General features: G+C 43.4%; 8 protein-coding genes across 8 annotated transcripts; 4 read left to right on the top strand and 4 right to left on the bottom strand.

Annotated features, from left to right (window-relative positions):
• The first annotated feature begins 541 nt into the window (after positions 1 to 541).
• Positions 542 to 1633, top strand: LOC4813639 (peritrophin-1). The gene is made up of 4 exons (XM_033382286.1): positions 542 to 630; positions 696 to 775; positions 830 to 1181; positions 1251 to 1633. Coding segments are annotated over exons 1-4 (684 nt in total). The 5' UTR covers positions 542 to 629; the 3' UTR covers positions 1502 to 1633.
• LOC4813561 (uncharacterized) lies at positions 1511 to 4151 on the bottom strand. The gene is made up of 2 exons (XM_001353247.3): positions 3984 to 4151; positions 1511 to 3889 (listed from the first exon to the last, which is right to left on the bottom strand). The coding sequence occupies exons 1-2, from the start codon at positions 3988 to 3990 to the stop codon at positions 1620 to 1622; spliced, it is 2277 nt and encodes a 758-aa protein (XP_001353283.3). The 5' UTR covers positions 3991 to 4151; the 3' UTR covers positions 1511 to 1619.
• Positions 4152 to 5196: 1045 nt separating this feature from the next.
• On the top strand, positions 5197 to 6324 carry obst-G (obstructor-G). Its single transcript, XM_001353248.4, has 2 exons — positions 5197 to 5278; positions 5355 to 6324. The coding sequence occupies exons 1-2, from the start codon at positions 5213 to 5215 to the stop codon at positions 6141 to 6143; spliced, it is 855 nt and encodes a 284-aa protein (XP_001353284.3). The 5' UTR covers positions 5197 to 5212; the 3' UTR covers positions 6144 to 6324.
• A 174-nt stretch (positions 6325 to 6498) lies between these two features.
• Positions 6499 to 7813, bottom strand: LOC117184479 (chitin-binding domain protein cbd-1). Its single transcript, XM_033382279.1, has 2 exons — positions 7704 to 7813; positions 6499 to 7649 (listed from the first exon to the last, which is right to left on the bottom strand). Exons 1-2 carry the CDS (start codon positions 7744 to 7746, stop codon positions 6532 to 6534), a joined length of 1161 nt encoding a protein of 386 aa, XP_033238170.1. The 5' UTR covers positions 7747 to 7813; the 3' UTR covers positions 6499 to 6531.
• Positions 7814 to 8941: 1128 nt separating this feature from the next.
• Positions 8942 to 10608, bottom strand: LOC4813254 (chitin-binding domain protein cbd-1). Its single transcript, XM_033382277.1, has 2 exons — positions 10498 to 10608; positions 8942 to 10426 (listed from the first exon to the last, which is right to left on the bottom strand). Exons 1-2 carry the CDS (start codon positions 10595 to 10597, stop codon positions 8985 to 8987), a joined length of 1542 nt encoding a protein of 513 aa, XP_033238168.1. The 5' UTR covers positions 10598 to 10608; the 3' UTR covers positions 8942 to 8984.
• Positions 10609 to 14307: 3699 nt separating this feature from the next.
• On the top strand, positions 14308 to 15700 carry LOC4813087 (peritrophin-48). Its single transcript, XM_001353245.4, has 2 exons — positions 14308 to 14466; positions 14539 to 15700. Exons 1-2 carry the CDS (start codon positions 14460 to 14462, stop codon positions 15543 to 15545), a joined length of 1014 nt encoding a protein of 337 aa, XP_001353281.3. The 5' UTR covers positions 14308 to 14459; the 3' UTR covers positions 15546 to 15700.
• A 1237-nt stretch (positions 15701 to 16937) lies between these two features.
• Positions 16938 to 18339, top strand: Rpt4R (Regulatory particle triple-A ATPase 4-related). Its single transcript, XM_001353244.4, has one exon. The coding sequence runs from the start codon at positions 17013 to 17015 to the stop codon at positions 18234 to 18236; it is 1224 nt and encodes a 407-aa protein (XP_001353280.4). The 5' UTR covers positions 16938 to 17012; the 3' UTR covers positions 18237 to 18339.
• A 444-nt stretch (positions 18340 to 18783) lies between these two features.
• Positions 18784 to 20332, bottom strand: Tengl4 (Testis EndoG-Like 4). The gene is made up of 3 exons (XM_002134771.3): positions 19970 to 20332; positions 19710 to 19904; positions 18784 to 19641 (listed from the first exon to the last, which is right to left on the bottom strand). The coding sequence occupies exons 1-3, from the start codon at positions 20126 to 20128 to the stop codon at positions 18838 to 18840; spliced, it is 1158 nt and encodes a 385-aa protein (XP_002134807.1). The 5' UTR covers positions 20129 to 20332; the 3' UTR covers positions 18784 to 18837.
• Between the last annotated feature and the right edge of the window lie 3269 nt (positions 20333 to 23601).

Genomic DNA, 23601 nt, shown 5'->3' with positions numbered 1-23601 from the left:
CGACAACAATCTATCATATATATTGACATATCACAGTGATAAATTCTCAGCATTGTATGTACAATAAATCTTATTATTAGCTTTAGCAAGAGGGAACATTTCCGACCTCATAAAGCTTTAAAGTAGGTACATATTCTAATGGGACTACTGGCTACGACTATATCAAGTATACATATATATTCTTGATCAGCTTAATATAAAACTCAGATCGAATCACTTTCACTTGCATGAGTTCATGGGCCTTGGAATGATAAAATTGTCCGGTTAAGTGGGCCTTGGAATGATAAAATTGTCCGGTTAAGTCGATTGTTGCGTACATATTAAACATTAAACAGATTACTTCTCTTGGTAAGAGAATACAAAAATGTCAAGAAATACTTTAAGATTAAAGTCCATCTTAAGGAAAGTCCCGTCTGAAATTGGTTGCATAGTGCTATCTGTTTGATTTTCAAGAGTGATTCTCTAGAAATTTTCCCATAATACAAACTCTCGTCAATAAAGAAGGCAATGCAATCAATACGATTGAAGTACTTGCCCTTGATGAGGTGACAGGAGTTTTGTATAAAAGACGGTACAAACCTAAAGGTGGTCATCATACCATTATTGAGCCATCTCTGGAGGAAATCAAAAGTAAGACTGTCTGTAAAATATTCACATTACAAATAATACACATCTTCCTTCCTGTCTTATAAAAGTGATGCGTCGTTCTGTCTGTGCTTGGGTGGTCTTGGCAGCATTGCTTGCCGCTGTTGGAGGTGAGGCATATAATGACGTGGTAAGTAGCCCCAATGAGCATCTGCATTCCATGTAAAATCTTTGTACTGCGCAGGCCATCAATGCTGACATGTCTATTGGGATGGGACAATGCCCACCCTACGATGATCCCGGCCGCGTTGTGTTACTGCCATTCCACAATGACTGCAGCAAGTACATTACCTGCTTCCAAGGCAATCCCTACGTACAGCAGTGTCCGGACAACTTATTCTGGAGCCAGCGAAACTACCGTTGCGTTAACCGAGAGTACTCCGAGTGCCGTAGCACAGACACAGAGGATTTTGTTGAATACAGCGCATATCCTGGGGACTGTAGTCGCTTCTACGAAAAACGGGCCCTTCGCTGTGCCAACAACTATCTATTCAACGCGCAAAATCAACGCTGCGAGCCTTATCAGTACGTCAGCTGCAAGTCTGTGCCACCATGGAACAGCGTGCCACCCACCGATCCCAACTATCCCATGATCCCATCTACAGTGCCTCCTGCTGCCACTCCTCCGTCAATGATCTGGCCTACACCAGCCCCGAATAACAATGCCCCGCTTGATGCTCAGTCGCTGTGCAAGAATAGCATCCCGAATTCATATATTCCGTTTCCCGGAGACTGTCACAAATTTATCCACTGTGGCCCAACGGCCACTATGTTGAATTGCCCTGCTGACTTGTTCTGGAACACTGGTGTGCTCTCTTGCACTGCCTCCAGCAGTGGATGCCAGCTACTCCACTAAAAGACGATGTTTACTTTGCGGTATTCTCCACTTAAACCCGATGTTAACCTCACGGGATAAGGAAAACCGTTTTATTTTGCACATTCAATTAATGCACATTTAATATTTCATCAATATACTACCAAAAGAACATTGCGATCGCCTCAAGGGACTCCCAGATCAAGGTATTTGGGTTTTTGTTCATATTAGACAAGAAAACCAAATTATTGGGATTGCAACAGGCCAGCCGGGGTTCCATGCAGGCTAGATCGGTTGGACTGAACTCTTCTCCATCTGCACACGCATAGCCCACAGGAATGGGGTCTTGACAAACTATGTACTTGCTGCAATTACCGGGATAAGGGACTAGTGAGCCTTCGGCTTGATAAGCGCAAAAGCTATCCGGAGCTGGAGTCCCATCAGTTGTGGGGGAAAAAGGAAGCGGTGTTGTTGTAGCTGGGATCGTACAATTTGCAACCCACGGCGCCATGCATCGTTCGAGGAATGCACTGAACTCTTGGCCGTCTGCACAGTCGTAGACGATGGGTAAAGGTCGGACACATTGTATGAACTTACTGCAGTCGGAGGGATAGGGAACAAGTTTACCGTCAGGCATGCCCTCGCAGGGATCTATAGCTTCTGTAGTTGGAGTACTTGGTGTACTGAGAGTCGTTGGATCGTCCGTTGTTCCTAGACGTGAAGTGGTTGAGTCGTAGTCCCATCGACAGGCCTCGGGGGATACATCGGAACCACACTGCCCTGTTAATGGGTCGAAAAACTCCCCACTTCCACACACACCCATCATATACAGGACATCGTCCACGCACCGAAGAAACCACTGGCAATTATCTGGAAACGGCACGGTGTTGCCGGCACTGTTGAGGCAGACCGTTGGACTTGGGGTTGGTGTGGTATAGCTCGGCGATAAAGTTGTCGTCTCTCCTTTTGGACAGTCACTTAGCTGAAAATCAACGCATTTCTGCAGTGCCTCATTGAAGTAGTATCCTTCCATGCAGTAAAAGGCAATAGGCACCGGGCTCACACATACTATGTATTTTCTGCAATCTTCGGGATAGGAAGCGTAATGACCCTCGCTCTGTCCTGAGCAGATTTCCGAATCAATTGGCAGACTAGTCGTCGTGTCGGGAGTTTGAATGGTGGTAAAACTGGTAGACCATGTGGTGGAAGGAGTGGTCGATTGACTGGCAGTCGATCCAGTAGCGATTCCGTTTTCCGTGCAGGCTGTAGGTGCAACGTCAGGGCCGCAATTGCCTGTTTGAGGATCATACCACGCGTTATAAATGCAATTGGCTATGCTGTAGCTCCCATCTCCCATGCATAGGATATACTGTTGGCAGTTCGTTACTAGTGGGTAGGAGAAGCCCAGATTCTGATCGGCGCAGAGATCGTCCAAGTTTTGGGTAGTTTGGACGGTTGGGCTTGTGGTAAATGTGTCGCGGCACGCTGTGGGCGATACATTTGGTCCGCAATCGCCAGTCTTCGGATCGAACCAAGCATTCACTGGACACTTAGCGGTCGTCCATTGATCATTGCCCATGCAAAGAACGTACTGTTGGCAGTCCGATTCCAATGGGAATGCGACGCCCAGCACCTGGTCAGCACATAGGTAGTCCTTATAGTCTGCGGTTGACCGAGGAATGGTGATGGGACCTGTAGACGTTGTCACTTCGCGGCATGCTTCTGATGAGACTTCCGGACCACAATGCCCGCTATACGGGTTGTACCAATTGTCATTGGGGCAGGGAAGGATTGTGAATGAGTTGTTGCCAAAGCAATAGTAATACTGCTGGCAGTTTTTTAGGTACGGAAAGCAAGTTCCCAGCGCCTGACCGACGCACTCGTTGAAAAGCCCCTGCGTGGTCATTGTTGCTTCTGGCACTACCTGGGTTGAATGGTCACCGTAGCACCAGACTTCATTTGGATAGTCACAGATGCGGAGGTCTGGATTAAACAGCAACTGGCCGGGGCACTGGTCCACTTCACTGTGCTCGTCCACACACACGATGAACTCGTTGCAGGCACTATCGGACGGAAGTAGAGTATGGTTTGGTTGACCAACGCAAGGATCAACTTGAGGCGCTGGGTAAGTCGAAGCCGTGCAATCAACGGCTTCCGGTGTATCGCAGATACGAAGAAAATTATTAAAAAGTTTTCCGGGTGGGCAATTCTCCAATTCTGCACACGATTCGGTACACGAAATATAGGCACTGCAGTCGTAGGGATACTTATAGTTTCCGACAGGCAACGACACGCAAAAGGCAGAGTCCACTTCTAGAGGGGATCGGCAGTCGTTCATCGCGCTACCAGAAGTTCGGTATGAAGACGGGGTGCCATCGCAGACAGCTACTAAAAAGTAAGCGATGAACGTAAAAAATTTACAGTCTAACACTGAAACGAGAAGAAAATATATAAAATTATCAATATTAGTTTGCAGTATGAAATCCAAATTAAATAGCTGAGATATAGGTCTTAACCCCTTTACCTTTCATTTTATAAATTTTGTATTTTCCGTCGAAGGATGCTTTGAATATCACTAGTAAATTTTAAAACTTATAATGCAACACTTTAGATATAGAATAGCAATGAAGTCTGAAATGATTCTCGAAAATGTACCAGTGCTTATGATCCCACGGTTTGAAAATTACTGAACTGAATCATTCTGTTCACATTTTGGCAATTCTTAGGCATAAACAGATAGTCGCCTGCCAATCATATCAACAGTACGTCCGTTTTTCGATAATGACTAATTAAAGTTGATAATGGTTTATGGCAGCTCTGAGAAATGCGTATCTTGGTCAAGGAAATAGACAACAGGTTCTAAATATTTGGTAATTTCTGATGGCTACTATCTCTCTGCTCGTATTTCCATTCCTATACGCTAGATAGTAAAAAAAACAATTAACAAAGAATTGATGAGAGACAATATATGAAAGTTGTCTGAATAGGAAACATCCCTTCAGTAGAATAAAGGGGAAAGGGGACGAAACAAACTATTTTATCAGTAGAGATGCCTACTTTTAGGCCAACATCGATATTTATTTTAGAAATCTTTAACTTTTCTAGAAATCTGGATATTTTTCCATATTTCATTCAGAGGCTAGAGGTGCACCACAGAAACTTGAAGGTATGGTTCGTTTCGATTGAAATGCTCCTTCAAGAAGTGCATCTACTAAGCCTGAATGTTTGGACCAAGCAGCACGTCGTTTGACGGTTTGTTTCGTTTCCCTTGAAAGCAGTTAATCGACTGCATCTGAAGTTTTTGTCTTTTTTCTTCAAAATTGAAATGGGATCAATGGAATGCAAAACGAATTAACTTTTGAATTTAGACCTCACACTTTGTGTATTATTTATTTAGCTATGAACTACAAAAGGGGCGCCGAAATGTATCAACTACATCTTTTGATTCGGTACGGTCTACGTTTGTATGTAAATATGTTACGTATGTACATATGTACATACATATGTGCATAAGAGTGGGTATGTTTTTATCAGAAATTACATGTGTTTTTTATGAAGCTCCTTATCAATTCTTAGTAAAGAAATAAACGAGTAGATAGCGAATGAGTACTTGAGCTTTTATCAGATTTCTTTGATATTATCATATGGAGAACATTTTACATATTGGCACTGCATGCAAATTTTCATTGAATGCTGGTGTATAAAAACGATGTTCCATGAATGGAAAAGTTCAGTTCGATAGCGAAACGCAATATGAAGCTTCTAGGAGTGCTGTGGACACTTTGCCTTCTATACAAAACTTCACTGGCTCGAATACAAGTGGGTACAAGTGGCGCCGAATGCCATGAAGGAATAAATATGATTAAAGAACTAACTAAATACAATGATTTCAAAGGACGGCTTCTCGTTTAAGACCTCCATATGTGATGGTAAGAATGGGGGTCTTTTACCCATGTATGGAACGTGTAGGGGATACTATGTGTGTCTTGATGGGAACGCTGTGATCGGATCCTGCGACGGAAGCACATTGTTTAATCCCAAGACTTTACATTGCGATGATGCCGTAGACGTAGACTGCATATTCGAGGCCAAGCCAAATAATTACAACGATGGATCGAACTCGGAGAGTGGGGAGGATGAGGAGCCTCAGGAAATTGATTCCCCACCCACGCGGAGACCGTCAAAGCAGCAGAGACCTGTGGCAAAACAACTTTTGGATACATTTAACAGAGTGTGCGCCGGTAAGAAAGATGGTGTGACTCTGGCAAAAGAAGGCTCTTGCAGTGAGTACATTGTCTGCGAGTCGAAGCAGCCGCATCTTCGCGTTTGTCCTACCAATCAGCATTTTAGTCCCACTCGCCGGATCTGTATGAAGCCGAAAGATGCCAAGTGTCTTGTGGGCCATGAAAATCATCAACTAGAAGAGCCAGCCACATCCGCCGGGGTCTGCCCTGAAGAAAAAGAGAACTCTTTGGTTGCTCACCAGAAAGATTGTGGAAAGTTTTTACTTTGCAGCAACATGATGTTCCTGGTAATGGATTGTCCCATTGGTTTGCATTTCAATTCCAAAACGTCGCGTTGCGACTATCCCAAGATCGCGAAATGTCAAGTGAAGGAAAAAGGAAATAAAGCTGCTTCAAAGACAAAAACTTCAGCACGTAAACCTAAAAATCGTCGCTTGTAACAATTGCATGCAAATAAAAAAATGTGGTACATACATACATATATGTATATAATCATATATATCCTACTATAAGTATCACCTATTTCTGTATCCTCAAAGCTTACCCGTAGATTAAGCTAAAGCTTGTTAATTATAAGAAGCAAGAGAAAAGTAAATATAAAATAGAAACACAAAAAATGTATATGGACTGAAATCCCTGTTTGAAAAACTCCCAAAATGCACTAGCTAAAGTTCTAGTACCGCTGGCATAGAGTCACTATTTTCAAAATATATCTCAGCTTAATGAAAAAAGCAAAATCTTGAGCATCGGCTTGTGATAATCCGTTCTGTAAGGAACCCACAGTATCAGGTGAAATGCGCTGTTCAAAATATATGTTTATTGAAGTAATTAGAATTTCACATTTTCGGGCCAATCGCAGACCTTGAGCTGCGGATTATATAGCAATCCAGCGTTGCAGTTAAAGTCCACTTCACACTCGCACTGGCAGACCACATAGGCGCTACTATACGTCGTGCTGGCATCGCCGAACATGGTTCCATCAGGCTGGCCAACACAACGACCATGGCTCTCGCAGTAGGTGCCAGATGGTCCGGCATTAGGACCGCTGGGTGGCGCAGAACCGTCATCACATTTCACATTCTCAGGGAAGTCACAGTCAAGCGTGGATGGATTGAACTGCAGGTTATTCGGACACCTTTGTTCAAATTTGATGCCATAGACACATTGGATGAAGGCAGAACAATTCTTATCTACAGGCCCTATCCAATTGTTGGATTTATCGCAGCACTCTGGGTCGCAGACTTTGCTGATGCAAACGCCTTCGGTGTCCAGAACACACTTATTCTCTGTCACATTGAAGTAGTTCAAGTCTGGACACTTTCTAGCAACCAAGCTTCCATGGATACACTCCAAATATCCAGCGCAGTCTGCGGGATTCACCTCCTGTTGTCCCTCTGTACATGTGCTGTTTCCATTGCACTCTCCATTGTCCTTTTCGCATTTGCCTTTAAGCGCGTTCCAGTAATCTCCGGTGCCACATGATTTGGATACATACTTTCCACTTGAGCAGACTTCATACTTTGTACAGTCTCCATCTGAGTCCGCCTTAGTGCTTCCCTCCACACATCCAACGCACACTCCAGAGGTGTCCTCAACACACTTATTAAGTGTGGTATTGAAGTAATACTGATCGGGACACTTCTTGATCACAAAGATTCCGTTCTCACACTCAAGATATCCTGCGCAGTCTGAGGGGTTCTCTTCCAATTCACCTTCGGTACACGTCGGGGTCTCGCAGGAGTTGCACTCGCCGAAGTCTTTTTCACACTCGCCGGTTCGCCAGTTCCACCAGTCCCCACTATCACAAGACTTCTGAACGAACTTGCCGGTGCAGCAGGCATAATACTTGGTGCAATCATCCTCGTCGATCTTTTTATCGCCGTCTTTGCAACATTCTGCATTCAGTGAGCCAACGAGAATAGAAACCGTAAGGCACAGAGAAAAGGCTGCAATCAAAGAACTATAAGAAAGCCTTTCTCTATCAGTGGGAGCGAACTTACCAAAGTGTATATGTTTTGATTGAGACATCTTTTCGCCACGCATATTGAGCGTCTACTGAAGAGCCATCGGTCCATATCGTCTTTTATATTTTCGGGCAATTAAAATAATTAAATGTCTTTTCCTGGCACAGAGAGATGATAATGTGGGAACACTCTTGATATTATCAGCGTATTCAGTATTCATACAAGCAGAGGATGTTGTCACTATTTATAAAACAGTCAGTCACGTTTCCCAATTAAGAAATGCAGGGGGAGGTGCCAGAAATCGAGTTGCGCTTGAGCAAATTTGTATGTCAGATCTCATTGTATATTTCATGATAAAACGCTATAAATTTGTATTGTATTTTCTATTTACGAATTAAAATATTTTGTGATCTGTTTCTATGATTCTAACGTATCTTATAAATTATTTAATTTGAAATATTTTCTGGCTTTTTCTGCATGCAAAGGGCTCTCTTCATTTAGTTTACTTCCAATATCTTTATCTACTTTTCTGGATCAATTTGGACAGCCGATAGTGCCCGATTTTGTGGATATATTAGTTTTGTGGTGAATGTGGATGTGTGATACACCCACATCTTGTCTTGTCTTGTTTGATTCGAACTAAAGCAACCAAAATTTGTTCACAGCCATCCCCAAATATGATAATCCCATCCCCTCATGATAAAAGCGAGCAGAACTAAGAGAGGTCGCGGCTGCGTTGGCTGACCTACCATAATCCGCCACCGCATTCGCTGACAAATCAGTCCGTCCTTTTGCTAACGGCGATTACAATACATACATAGATTGATAGAGAGAGAGAGAATGGGGTAGCCTTAAGTATGAAGACCGTATAAAATATTGTCAAATCGTTCAGAGGGTGTACACTGAATACTCGTAAAGCAAATCAACGTTCACGGTCTGTTCTACTATTCTTATATCTATCTATAAATATACCTCTTCTTGTTGGTTTGCCTGAAAATGTACACGTCCAAATAGGCCAGACATTCGTCTGGATGTATCAAGTTTTTCTGCCAAACCTACCCACAAAGGCTGCCGATTAGGCGATAAAATGCACAATATGATTTATATCATACATATTCCCACTTTCGTCTAGCTTATCGAAAAGAATTGGGCCTCTCAAAGTACTGATAATACGCAGCTGCTGAAATGCGCCCTGTCCAAGACTGATTAGAGTGATTTATGAGCGCAGACCACCATTACCTATCGTTTAAGTATCGGCGTGGAGAGGCCAACGATTTCTTGGCATACAAATTATATTTTTTATTGAAAAACTTTAAGCTATAGAGTACAATTGACGTTTATGCTGTAGTTGCAAGTCAATAGGTCCTGGTCCCAGTACAAGCCATCGGGACACGTCAACTCGACCTCGCACTCGCATTGGCAGATGACATATCCATTGCAACTAATCTCGGATGGTAAATAGGTACCCTCCCGTGCATTCAGGCAGCGTCCGTTGGTCTCGCAAGCGATGCCCGAGGGTCCGGCGTTCGGTCCTGAGGGCGGCGTATGAGGCCATTGACACTGCACGTTTTGGGGATAGTCGCAGATCTCAGTCTCTACGTTGAAGATCAAGTTGTTTGGGCACTGCTGTTCAACTGCACAGTTGTAGTTGCACTTATAGAACTTGTTGCACACTCCATCGACCGGGAACAGGGCTCCTTCCTCCTCGCCCTGGCACACGTTGCTGGTGCTGTTGCAGGCGACTTCTGGAACATAGCCTTCGGGATAATCGCACTCATTCGCGGTGGCATTGTAGACCAGACCGTCGGGACAGATAACCGCAGTAGATTCGGCGCTCGTGTCCCAATCGCAGACCTGAGCAGTCTGATTGAACTTGGTGTACTCGTCGCAAGGCATTGCGATGGGGCATTGGCATTGACACACAAAGTATCCATTAGTTTCGGGATCGGCGAGCAGCGTGCCGTCACGCATGCCCGCACAGACGCCCTGGCTTGTACACGTCGTGCCCGAGGGTCCCTCTATATCTTCTGAGGAGTCTGCGATGACCGATGGTGTGCAATTAACGTTCTCCGGGAAGTCACAGTATTCGCTTATGGGGTTAAAGTAGAGGCCGGAGGGACAGCTCATCTCATTGACGCATCTATTACTGCACTGAATGTACCTTCCGCACACTCCGGGAATTGGCAGATTGACGTTGGTAGTCTGGTTGGCACATTCATCGCGCTGGCTGGAACAATAGGTGGGCACAGCAGATGGAGGGGAAGGCGTGGTGTTGACGGCATTGTTCGTGTCGGTTGTGAGCTCATCGGTTGTGGTCTCATCGGAGACACCATCCGTGGACTTATCGGGTTCTGTGGGGTTCGTAGAGCTTGTGACGGCGGGTTCTGAGCTTGACGGCTCCGTGTCCGTGTCGCAAGGCTCTGTTACCGACGTGGTTAAACCTGGCTTATCGTCGTCAATGTCCGGACACTCATCGGCGCAACAGGTGCAGGTGCATTCGGCATCTGCCCTGGTATTAGTGCCTGCAAATGGCGACAGGCCCAAGCAGTTGGCTCGCCACTGGAAATCGCACTCGGCCAGTTGTCGATTGAAGTGGAGCCCGCGGGGACAGCTGCCGATGGCAGCCACTTCTCCCTGCTGGCATACCGCAAAGCGACCGCAATGGGTCGCCACAGGCACTCGCGTCCCGTCCGGTTCATAGAGGCAAACACTCGACAGTTGAGCAGATGCGGCTGCGACCACTAGAAGCGTCCATAGAGCTGATACCAACAACAGAGACGTTACGCGTACATAGTAAAAGTTTCAGAATTGGCACCTACTAGTCACTCACCACACAAAACGGTGTTGCACATTTTCAAGACGATCAGCAGCTTTGAAGTAGTCCGAAATTCGCGAACGACTAAGTGGTGACCCTGCCAAAGTGGAGGCATTTATGGGAGCGAAAGAAAACTGTTTCGAGTGCCGCGAATCAGTAGCCAATCTTCTGATAATACCAATAACCATATTTATCGCTTGATTAACTCAACAAGTGATTTTTGGTGCTACGCGCTATCGCAGGAGTAATTACGTTCATATCTGGAGCACGGAGGGCGGAGCGCAAACTACTCTCCCGGAGGGGGCTCATTAACAAATTCATACGCACACTGTCGTACTATTGACACTTCCTATTAAATGGCGTTTATTGTCATTCAAAATGAAGTGCCTGAACCGTGTACTGCTCTCCCGGATACAATCACGACAAGTAGCAATACAGCAATTGTAGGTGCTCGAATGAAAGATACTCAGCTCCAATGATACTTTATACTCGGATATGGTTATCAGTATGTTGTTTGAAACTTATCGACTGACTGAAGGAAATGCTCCGCGTCTTCTGCACGCAGCATTCATTGTCTCACTCTCTGTGGCTATGTAGGCCAGCTTAGATGGCCAGCTTTTAAACTATTTTGCTGTAAGTTATATGGCACTCTGTTTACACTCTGACTAGACACGTCAAGACTGTCTAATGATGTCGGAAACTTAAAGTTGCAGTCCTTCCCAGTCCTTTGTTTAAGTTTTTATAGTTAATCCTGAATGATTAAGTCAAACAATTATAATAAAAGCCTTTCTTATCGTTCACAGTATTTTTTCTCGATAATCAATCAAATATCTGTAGATAAGTTTCGCATCAGTATATTGTAATAGGTAAGATCGATTGTTTGTCTATATGGACCGATTTATAGCAATAATATACCCTGGTTCTGAGTGTTCCCTTCCGTACAAAATTTAAATTTTGGTCAGTTTTCTATAGTGCATGAAATGCATGGCAGGGGCACGGTGGTCGCCTTTGGTTAGGCGATCGCCGATTGTTAACTCAGTTTATTCAATCGATTCGCTATCATTCATTCAGTTTTTCATTAACGCCTTGTAGGCGGATACGCTTGAAGGGTGTGCGGGCTTTGGCGTTGCGATAATGAAGACTTTTTATAGACGCTATCGAACATTAAACGCATGTTTTTACACCCAGTAATTGTATTCAACAATGATATGTTGTATTCGTACAAAGGTATGTGAGAAGTGTTAGAAATACATTTTTTCTTGATTGCCTGTAAGAACGCTTGGATCTATCGGATGTTCAAATCTTGAGAACCCCAACCTTATTAGACCTAAGATTACTGGGTATATTTTAGTCAGAATGTGGACTGGAGCCTATAATTCTAGGTACTGAATGCAATCACAGCGATAAAAATATCACAATAGAAATATGATTAGATGGCATTCCCTCAAGACCATGCTGTTCGGATGCATTCCTTGCGTAAGCGCGATTGTTCATTTTATTACTGATTTTTCTGAACCCTAGTGCCAAAAAAGCTGGACAGGAAACTGTAAGGGAAATTGTTAGTTTTCTCAGGATTTTAATAGTACTGCTTACTGTATGGACAGAACCAAAAACAAGTCGATGAAATTGCGGTGAGAGGCTGGCTTCCTGTTTCGCGGCGAGTTAGAGGGGGCCGTCAGCTGAAATTGGAGACAATGCAATTCTAATTATTCAAATGAAAGCCAAGTACGCTTGAATTAAATTACCAAACTTAAGAAAACATAAATGGCAGAAGGAAGAGCACCAGTTGCAGTTGTGTGCTAGGGCCTAGACACTTGGGTTACTTGGGGCCGTGGAAAGCCAACGACAGGCTTATACTCGAACTCGAAGGTAGGTGTCCATTACATGTAGCGCATCGAGCTGGAGAGGTCTGTTGCTATTGCTTCTGCTGTTCGTCAAATGCCATAAGGGGCAACAAAAGACAGCCCAGCAGAAATGTGAGTGGATCTGCGACATCTACATAGAGTGCTCGCAGAAGTGAGTGTGCATGGGGGACACACTCACACTGGCAGCCGGACCACTTCCAACGTCTATTGTGGAAATCTTCTCAGGTGTAACAGGTTTCTCAGATTTAAACTGAGGTCGCCCCTGTCGTTCACACAGTCATCAGCGGCACTCGCCACGGAATCGATCGTGATCTCGGGCCCGACCGATCAAAGACTGCGCTTCCAGTCAGCGCCGGCAGGAGACCAGGAGCAGCCGAGCAGCAGGACACTTCTTACAATTACAGTTCGAATCGAAGAACTGAGATCGATTGGTGCATAGATATCAAGAGGACTCGCTAATTTTCAACTCTAGCACCATTCGAAATCAGTGCTTTTGATGAGAACCATTCAACAGAAAGTGTTTCTCCAAAGTGATTTTTTTTCAGTGCATGACAATTCATGTTAAAATCCAAAGGTTTCCATACAAAAAGTTTAAATAACGTACAAGAGAGTATAAGTAATGAGTGGCTGAGCAACCGCGTTCATGGCAGAAGCCATCGAAGTGCAAGCGACGTGTCTCAATCTCACCGGGTCGGTGGTCGTCGATGTCGATCGGAATATGTTATCCACATTTGCTTAGTCATCAGTCATTGGAAATAAGTTGGATATCGCTGCAGTTACCCTTGATTCTATGGCTAAAACGGTTTACCGCGTTGATCAATGACTAAATGTGCCATCCAGAAATTGCAATCGAAACTCCACCAGCCTCGGAAAACTCCACCTCAATGTTTGCTTGTCTTGTCAAAACAATAGATTGTCCACTACTTATCAGGGCTATAAATAAAAGACATGATATACAGTGAATTAGTCGCTTAGTAATTTAAAAATAATCGTATTCTTATCTTAGTAAAGGCTCCATTTTCGGAGCTATAAATATGCTCAGAGCTGGTTGTGTATGATTCACGGGAAGGATGAGATACAATACTAGTACATACTCGTATATGGTGCTAGAATTACAAAAATATGTCTAGAATTTGCAAAACGAAGACAAATATACCCTTTCCACAACGTTTACCCTGGCTGTATGGACGTGATACATTCATACATTTATTTTATTCCCATTTCAATGCTAGTACACAGAAGGAGTTGAAGCCAACTCCGCAATTGTAGCACTGCCATAAATAATATATTCACATATTATTGGCCAGTGATTTATTCGTGGTACACGAATTAGTGAGTAGTATAGCGCACAATATGCATAGGGAGTACGAACAAATTATTCTGGGCGAATGTACGTCAACGTTTCTGCCTATTTGAATAATTAGTTACATACGTCAAAAAAACCCTATAAATATGTCAAACAATTAATATTACAGGATTTTTAGATAAAATAATAATATCTTTTAAAAAGTCCCATGAACAATTATTGTCAAAACGAAATGGGATTATTTAGATAAGGCAATAGGATTCCCCATTTTTTGATGGCAGCTTTCCATTCTTATGCTTCTATTAATTATAGGCAAGTGGCATTAATAATAAAGCGTGGGAGCAGGAACACCTGGAAATATAAGCTGGGAAGGAAGGGCCACTACAATAGTTTATAAATTAAATATGTCAAATTTTCTCTAATATAGGGAATTTTCATTATCACTAGCCTTGTACATCATAATTGCTGAAATTAAAACTTTCGTGTTCTGAAAAGTTGAATCTTCTTATCTAAAGTATTTTGTGACAGATTGTAGCCGTATAGTTACCAAAAAAAAAATACAGCTGAAAAAATTGCTAATTTTGTTTATGTCAGCGGCCATCGAGTCAAAACGGCAAATCTTATCTATTTTAAAAGACAAAATGTTTGTAAATTATAGCCCCGTTTAATTGGAAAATCTGTGACTTATCATTTGCCAAAGACAACCAAGCAGTTTGGAGTGTGGTGCCTATATAAGGCCCAGTAGAAGAACCAAAGAAAGTTAGTTGAAATTATTCTACTTGGAGGGACGAAGAGTGTATCTCGAAATGCGAGGTACTGGCGATTGGCATTGGAGCTCAGAACGTAGATACTCGTACTGACAGTTAATTTCGTCTACCATTCCAGGATTGACAAGCTATCTGCATGCCCTGCTGCTGGCTCTCGTACTGCAGCTGAGCAGCCAGACCCAGCTCCTGAACTCTGGCGACGATGTCTGCCGACTGTTTGCGGATGGCACTAAGCTCCGCAAGCCGGGCGGCTGTAATGAGTGGATTTTGTGTCAGAACCATATCAGCACGACTGGTGGAACTTGTAGCGGGTCCAAACCATACTTCAAACTTAAGAGTAGCGACTGCGCGAGTGCCGCGGACACCAAATACTGCGACAGTCCATGCACTAAGAAAACAAACGGTTACTTGGGCAGCACCCTCAACTGTGCCAATTGGTACTACTGCGAGGGGGCTACCTTGAAAGGCAGCGGGGTCTGCACCGGCCAGTACTTCGACCAGGCGCTGCAGCAGTGCGTTTATGCGGAGAATACTTCGTGCGCCGCCAAATTTGAGTGGTGCGACATCGTGCCCCCAAACGTGCCATTCCTCGACGAGGAACACTGCAACATGTTCCACACATGCAGCAGTTCTTTTTCACTAGTCAACAACACCTGCGATGAGGGAAAGTATTACGATGTGCAAAAGAAGGTATGTGTGGACAAGAGAGAGGTCGATTGTGGCGAGCATCCCCTGCCAGTGGACGTGTGTGGAACCAACAAGCTGGCTGTGCGCAACAAATTTGTTTCGGATGGTGCCACCTGCCGAGGATACTTCTACTGCCGGGATCTCGGCTCTGGAAATCCTGATCCCAACCCCGAGCGGCTGCAGTGCGGAGTGGACTATTTCTTCAACCAGGAGCGACAGGCTTGCATGCCACGCGAAGACCAGAAGTGTGACTGGGATCGCTGTGACGGGCGCGACAGTGGCTTCGAGTTGGCCCAGGTGGAGGGTTGCCATAACTACCTATCGTGCACAAATGGCAAAGAAATGAATGTATTGGTGTGTGAAGATGGCGGGTACTTCGATGTGGCAGCCCAGAAGTGTACTACAGCCATTAAAAGCTACGGTGTATGCACCAGTTAGATATTGTGATATCAAATAAACCTTTGCTGGAGTACTAATTCTCTTCTTCCCGTCAACTACGTGTGGACCAATGGGAATGCTAATTAGAATTTAATATTCTATTTTTCCATCTAAATAAGATAAATAAAGTAACAATGTTTTTGGGGAGAGAACATTTTAGGTTTTAATTCTTGATCATTCTTGAGGTGTTACCTGAGTAGATAAGAACAGTAGGCAGAAGACGAGGACCTGATACATGTTATTCACTTTTACAACTACAACTTACAACATTTACAACCCTAGAGCAATGTAGAGCTCCATTGACTAAAAGAATTCAAGGCTTATATTGTCCATATGGAGCAGGCGAAGCAGGAAGAACTACAGAATCTATAGCCACCTGGAATTAAGTATACATAAATTATGAATAGTTTAATTAATTATAAAATAAACAAATATTTAATATTTGTTCTCACATTTATTTATTGCATTGTATTGATTAGAGGTTTCTGTGTCACTACCTGTAGACCGTAAAAGCTCCATTGAGCTTTCCAACTTTTTTATTGAAGTTCTGTTAAAGCGATGCTAAGTTTTATAAGGTTTGTGTATTGGATGAAAGCGAATCCTTATAAAAGATATCGTTGATTTTTGTGATGACCTTTTTGTAAGGCTCTACAAAAAATTATTAACATATTTAAGAACATTTTATTTGTGGTGCGGATATAGTCATTCTTTATGATTTTGCGTGTTAAATTAGAAGTGTTAAGAATATGTTGCGGAATAGAATAAAGTTGCGAGCTTGGGGGCTTCTCATATATTGGGAATAATTGGCATTCAGGTTCCATTTATGGCCGCATTCTAGTGGCGCCATTTACCAGGCACTTTAACATTTTACAGCACTTATGTATCTACATTATGCAACAGTGCGTACCTGAACCTGAACTTAGAACTTGTATGATATACTTTCTTGTTCCAAAAAAAATTTCAATCAAATTTGGAAGGGTATCCAGTAGCTGCAGCTTTGTTTGTTGGTACATTTTAATATTCATAGTGCTACAAGATTATACTTTATAATAAATGTCCTAGTCACTACAAAATTGATTACCAAGGAAATTATATTTTTCAATGGTGTCTTCTTTGTTTGAATTTGCCTCAAAGTTTGTCTAGCATTGTCAGTCCTTACTGTATGTTCCTCCATCAGTTTTTTTTTGTTTCTGTTTTTTATAAGTCATAGCTTCTCTAATGCTAATGCAATTTTTATTTAATTTTTTCTAATTAGCTAATTATACAGGAAATAACACGCTTTAACGATTAATCGGTCAAACGCTTGAAATCTGCTAAATCGAAAAATTCATCCCTGAGAGCTGGTTCTCACTCTTTTGAACTTCTAAGTTCCGTGCACGTTAGAGTGATTCGGCACTTTAGGAGGCTTGGATTTTTTTGCTTGCTTTTTATTGTATTACAAACTGAGAGGAGGGCAGAATTTTTGAAATGGCACAGGCGCCAGAAACTAAAAGTGAAAATGCACCAACCGCAAGTTCGGTCATGCAAGGCGAGCGCACTAAGGCCCTGGTTAACTACCGCCGTAAGCTGATGGGGCACCGCCAGACTGAGGCTCGCTTGAAGGGACTTCGTGACAAGCAAAAGGTGCTGAAGGTCGAATACGAGAAGTCGGAGGGTGACCTGGAGGCACTGCAGAGCGTTGGCCAGATGCTGGCAGATGTTATCCAGCAGTTGACTCCGGACACCTTCATTGTCAAGTCGTCGAACGGGCCGCGCTACATCGTCGGGTGCAGGCGTCAGATCAACAAATCGCACTTAAGGGCTGGCACACGGGTCGCCCTGGATCTTACCACGCTGACCATCATGCGGTACTTGCCACGCGAGGTCGACCCTCTGGTGTACAACATGGTTCACGAGGATCCAGGCGACGTGAATTACAGCGAGATTGGTGGCCTGGGCGAGCAGATACGGCAGCTCCGCGAAGTAATCGAGCTGCCACTGCTGAACCCGGAGCTTTTTCTGCGCGTGGGTATCAACCCGCCGAAGGGCTGCCTGCTTTACGGGCCACCTGGTACAGGTAAGACCCTGATGGCACGTGCCATCGCCTCCCAGATGGACGCCAACTTCCTGAAGGTGGTTTCCTCGGCGATTGTCGACAAGTACATAGGGGAAAGTGCGCGCCTGATACGCGAGATGTTCTCCTATGCCCGCGACCATCAGCCGTGCATCATATTCATGGATGAAATCGACGCTATTGGAGGGCGCCGCTTCTCCGAGGGGTCCTCCGCCGATCGCGAAATCCAGCGCACTCTCATGGAGCTGCTCAACCAAATGGATGGCTTCGACTCGCTTGGCCAAGTGAAGATGATTATGGCCACGAATCGTCCGGATACTCTCGATCCGGCCCTTTTACGTCCAGGCCGCTTGGACCGCAAGCTTGAGATCCCTCTTCCCAATGAAGTGGCACGCATGGACATACTCAAGATACACGCAGGACCGCTCTCCAAGCAGGGCGTGATGGACTACGAGGCCATTGTAAAGCTCTCCGACACGTTCAACGGTGCCGACCTGCGCAACACATGCACTGAGGCTGGACTGTTTGCCCTTCGCGCCGAACGTGAGTTCATTCTGCAGGAGGACTTCATGAAGGCGGTGCGCAAAATTGCCGGCAACAAGAAGCTGGAATCAAAATTGGACTACAAGCCTATTTAAGGACAAAATTTGCAAAATTTTCACCACTCCTTGAATTCCAAATTATGTATAGATGAATTAAATATGTCTAATTACCACTAATGTGTAGAGATTTTCACTGTAATTTACTTTCTTGTTTTGTGGAATTGTCTGTTCTGTTAAATGAGATTCATTTGCTCTAGGAATATACATATATACAAATATGTATTGTGCTCTTCAGTATGGATGTCCTCTTAATCGATCAGACTCTATGGTCCGTTTTCCGTTTTAGCGCATCGAAAAATGTTATAAGAAGGAATTAACCAGTCTGCAAATCAATTTTCCAATTTTCTTCTAATACATTTTTTATCCTGCTAACAAATGCCTAGATTCTAGTTCGGAAACATATAAATTGACCGTGGCCATGACAAATATGCAGTTTGGAAATATTTAATGAAAATTGGCCCCGCCATTGCTGTTCGTGTATGTAAGAGCAAGTATTACACCTCCAATTGTTGGGCCGCCACTCGCGACAATTTCCGCGAATTTTGCCAACGAATTAAGGAGTTGGGCAGTTTTCATTTCCCCATTTCTGTTGTATCAATTAATTTTATTTAAGTGCCAGCGAGTGCCAAATGATAATTTAGTTGACATATTCAATATCTAGTGAACTATCGCTTGATGTGAAATCAAGTCGCTTCCGCTGGTCACCGTCGAAGAACTTGAGTCCGGCAAAGTGTTCAATATCCCGGACGTCAGCCAGAAAAGAGCGGAGATCTGTTTCAGCGTCGACCTCGGCATTGGGCACCACATAGCCTTCCACGAAGGGCAAATCATCATTTTGCTTGTGCTCACTGATAATGACCTTAAAAAAGTGGGTGGGCACTGCGACTGTATTCATACCCATCACATGGTGACGGATGGCCCAGTTCCTGAAGGTGATGCGTTGTGGCATGAACATGGGACCGGTGTATACGTACACCGAGCCCGACTTGAGTGCCAGTTCGCGGACATAGTGCTCCAGACGCAACCAGACATTATTTTTAAGGGCCCGACTGATTGGAACTATGTTGGGGAATTTGTACGCCTCGGTGAACATTGCTATGTCGCACTTGTAGTTCTGAGGCGACGCCATGTGGCCCCCCACCCACTCGGAATTTCGAAAGTCGCGCATATTCGCACTGAACATGGTCGGAATACTAGCATCGGGTATGTATTCGTTGGGCTTTTCTAGGGTCTGTGGATCTCTGTAGGTCAGGCATTCGCCTTTCAGATGCTCACAGACCCAATGGGCGATGCGATTGCGTCTATCGTACGAGACCACAAAGTTCTTATAGACATGTATCTCGTCCATTCCAGGAAAGCCGTACTTCATAATGCTGGCTACATGTGATATCTCCTTGTATTGAGGCTGTTCAGCTCCTATTGAAAAGGTCATGAACATGATCTGTAAAGGTTCGAATTGGGAATTAAATTATTTCTGGACAGATGGTTTACAACTCTTAAAGCACTCACCACGTGGTTTACTTGGCTACGGCTCCAAAGAATGAATTGCTCAAACAGAGACATACTGCCAGTATCGGGTGATAATTCGATTTCCGACGATTCAGTTTCGCTCCCCGCGAAGGTACTTCCACTCATTGTGCTCACCGAATTCTGTGTTGGCTGTACTGCAGCTGGAGCTGGGGATGTTATCCCTAGAAACGATAGCTACAGATAGAATTAGGGATTTTTGCTTCAGCAATGGTTGTGTCAAATCAATCTTTCATTCATACCGATTTGAATATCTTACGGCGGCTCTGGTACACATACGCATCGCTGACCATCGTATTGTTTAGCTTTCGATATGATATGTCCTGCTGCGCAAGGGCTCCGATTAGAAAACCTACCGCGCCGGACACAGCAATCAACGGAAAAATAATATAGATTGGCATCTTTTGAATTTAATTCAATTTCGATTCAATTCCGAATTTAGGCACATCAAATGGTGGTTCAACAAATAATTTTGCGTATGAAGGGCACTACATTTCCGTTGGACTTGGCAGTTTTATCTCCTTAATCCAACATCTGCTGGCACTAAATACATTGAAATATATAACAAAATCAAATAATATACATCAAATTATGTAAAGATGAATTTTTACTTTGACATTTTGATCAAAACAGTTGAAGCGAAGAAAAACTATTACTCGAGTGATGACAATTTCCGAAATTTTGAGATGGTAAAATATCATATATCGATACACATCAAATGCATAGCTTAGTATCGATTATTTGTGTGCAACTTTTGCACGCAGTTTCAAAAAATAAATGGCAAAACATAGCTTCATATATATATCTCTCCATTATGTAAACCATTTTGGGTCGTCGTCCCATATATTACTTTGGGTAGTCTCCCGATATTTTATTATCGCCAAATAGTTTCTGCTCGTAATTTCGTCCATCGGAGGGAGCCGATGACTGGCGCATTCTCTCCCTCTCTCACTCCGTCTTTTCGCAAAAACAATGAATTGATTTGTTGGTTAATTCGGGGAGGGGCAATCTCTCCGCGATCTCTCTTCATTTTCTTCGCATTTGTCATGACGGGAAAAGCATAGAGAAAAAGAGAGGAACCGCGAGCTCTTGTTATGTTTTACTGTTAATTCTTGCATTCTGTTTATCATCTATCCAACTAATGACCTACATATTTGATTAGAATTTGAAAATATTTCATCTATTTCGGTTTGTCTACTATTATTTTTTATTCCGCTACATCTCTCTCTCTCTCTTTTATCTCTCAAGCCAACAGAACCCGTTGTATCTCGCTCCCCTCGGAAAGGGGAACGCACTGCACGATTAAGAGTGAGAGATAATGAGTAAGCGCGTGCAAGGGGCAGCGTAGCCACTGCATGCACTTGTAACAGTGTTACAGTATCACAGGAGTCTGAATACAAAAATGGGTTGCTCTATAGCTGTAGTTTCTATAGTTTCTGAGATCTAGGCGCTCATTAACAGGACGGATAGACGGTCAGTCAGACATTGCTACATCGACTCGGCTATTGATACTGATCATATATGTATACATACATACATATGTACTTTATGGCTTCGGAGACCACATAACTAATATATCCCTAAACTCTTCCACTGCCGTGTATAAAATCCAGAACTAGCTATAAACTTGCTCCTAGCTCCCAAGTGAGAGTTGCTGAAGGAAAAACTAAGTAATTTATGGTAATTGCTTCTGCTCTCACTTTAACCCTGCGAAACCCTCTATGGCTGAACTGAATGTCCTTAAAATATAAATAATTTTGTCTTCTATTTATATTGTTACCATAACCCCGGCTCCAGTCCGGAGGCTGTCTAGTGGGTGAAATGAATCGACATCACGCGCTTAAACGAGTAAGGGTAAACCTCGAGGGAAGCCAAATCCCGAACAGGCAACCACTGCCTTAAAAGTATCTGGGTCGGGATTTTGTGAGGATGGGTCTGGGAGGAGGCACACAAAAAGCTGAAATATTAAGTTTTCGGAAAACGAAACTGGATTTCTATTCAATAAGTTTTCCAGCTGGCCTTCTGCAGGCTGCTGGTATGCGGTCGGGCCCAGCGCTGTCTCGGAAGCATGCTCTCGATTTTTGTTGCGGACACAACATGCGGCGCAGATTCGGCAGGCGCCTGCCGGTTAAGGCCAAACTTTGCCCCTCAGACAGACCGACTGAGCGACAGCAGATGCCAAGCTATCCTGGCAATGAAGTCCTTCGAATTTGCTCCAGTGGCTCCTGTGTCTCCACGAAAGAAATTAAACGCAGCGCTGCAACAGACGGTGAGGCTTATGGAATGGGGCAGCTTGTTGCAACTTTGCCTGGTGCGTGGTTTTCTGTTGTTTTCTGGATCTCTCTGTGTTAGAGATTGTCATCGGGTCAGATGTTCCTGGTAAAATTGCGGCCTGACTTTTGCTCAAAACTTGCATGCAGCGTCAAACGATGTACATTGAGGGTTAGTATTACAGATGGATGGTTTCTGATTTTATTTCGAGCAACACAGTAAGACAGCTCAATCTAAATGGCTCTGTGTTTTTTTAGCTTTTGGATATTTCATAATCACATTGTTTTTGTAATTGGGAAATCTACCGATTTTCACTGAGGCAATTGGCACAAGATGTATGTACGAGTACTTATCGTTTGAATCCATTCGAAAAAGGGGTTTTAATGGTTTAAACTTGAGTCCTTGACGTTAATCCGAATTTGGTAATTACTCTGCCTATAATAATTATTTGCTGCTAAGTGAATTCAATTGCATTGTGTAATCCGCAGATTTGTATTTGTGTTTTATTTTATTGCATGTACTTTCATATTTCATATTTATTATGTTTGCACAGTCCGCATATTAAAATAAACACATGATTGCTTATTTGTGTTTAATTAAACAGACAGAAAAAAAAACCTGCGGGAACGTTGTGAGCCGCGGCAAGTGCAGAGGCTCTACTTTATGATATGCCTGGTATTCAGTCAGTATAAAGTGAGCTTATGATTTATGTAATTTATACAATATATTGTATTTGGCGTTGTGTATCGGTATATTGGTATTGGTATATTCGCAAAAAGGGAAGAACTGATTTTTCTCCAACAAAAAATGTTTATAAGAATCGGTCGAGCTATTTGGTAGACTTTTATATATTCGATTTTATTCTCACACCCACACCAGCCGTTTGTTTCTGCTTCGCTCCACCAGAGGGCACACACTGCACGAGGAGAGTGTGTGTGAGAGTGAGAACAAGTAAATGCGTGGCTATGCTATCGTAGGCTACCAATGTAATATACCCTTATACTCTTCGAGTACCGGGTAGAAAAACCTAAATTTTTCTAGAGGGTGCACGTGTACTGGTCTGGGGGTATGATCGGGTTGAGGATTATAAATAACATTAATTGCATAGAGTAAATACTTCCAGATTCCGCAGATGGGTTCGGGTGAGACCAACCAAAATATAAGTGAATAAAAAACAAATTCTCATTTAATTCTGTCCTATATTTTTTTCTAAATTGAAACTTAAAAATTGTACATTCAAGTTAAAATTTTGTATTGTCTTCTATAAGAAAGAAAGAGAGATGATTCATTATAAAAGTCTGAGCTTGTTGGGTTTCATTTATCTGAAGAATGTATTGCGTTCTTGCATTGTTTAACATGCCTCATAGTAATTATGTGGCTGGCATAGTATTTGCACATTGCCCGATCTGCATATAATGCAAATTTGAGGGCCAGCCTGCATTTCATTAACACGATTCGGGGGAATGCAGATGCAGCCAGCAGCAGAAATATAAGCAACATTCCACTCCACCTCCACTCATCCAGGTGGATGGCCGTACATCAAGATGAAGGATGAGCGCACTCCGGAGGATATATGTGGCACATGTGCAAGTGCTACACATGC

This window comes from Drosophila pseudoobscura, chromosome X (assembly GCF_009870125.1).
Source record: "Drosophila pseudoobscura strain MV-25-SWS-2005 chromosome X, UCI_Dpse_MV25, whole genome shotgun sequence".
NCBI classification, from domain to species: domain Eukaryota; kingdom Metazoa; phylum Arthropoda; class Insecta; order Diptera; family Drosophilidae; genus Drosophila; species Drosophila pseudoobscura.
This window is presented reverse-complemented; position numbering and strand designations above follow the sequence as displayed.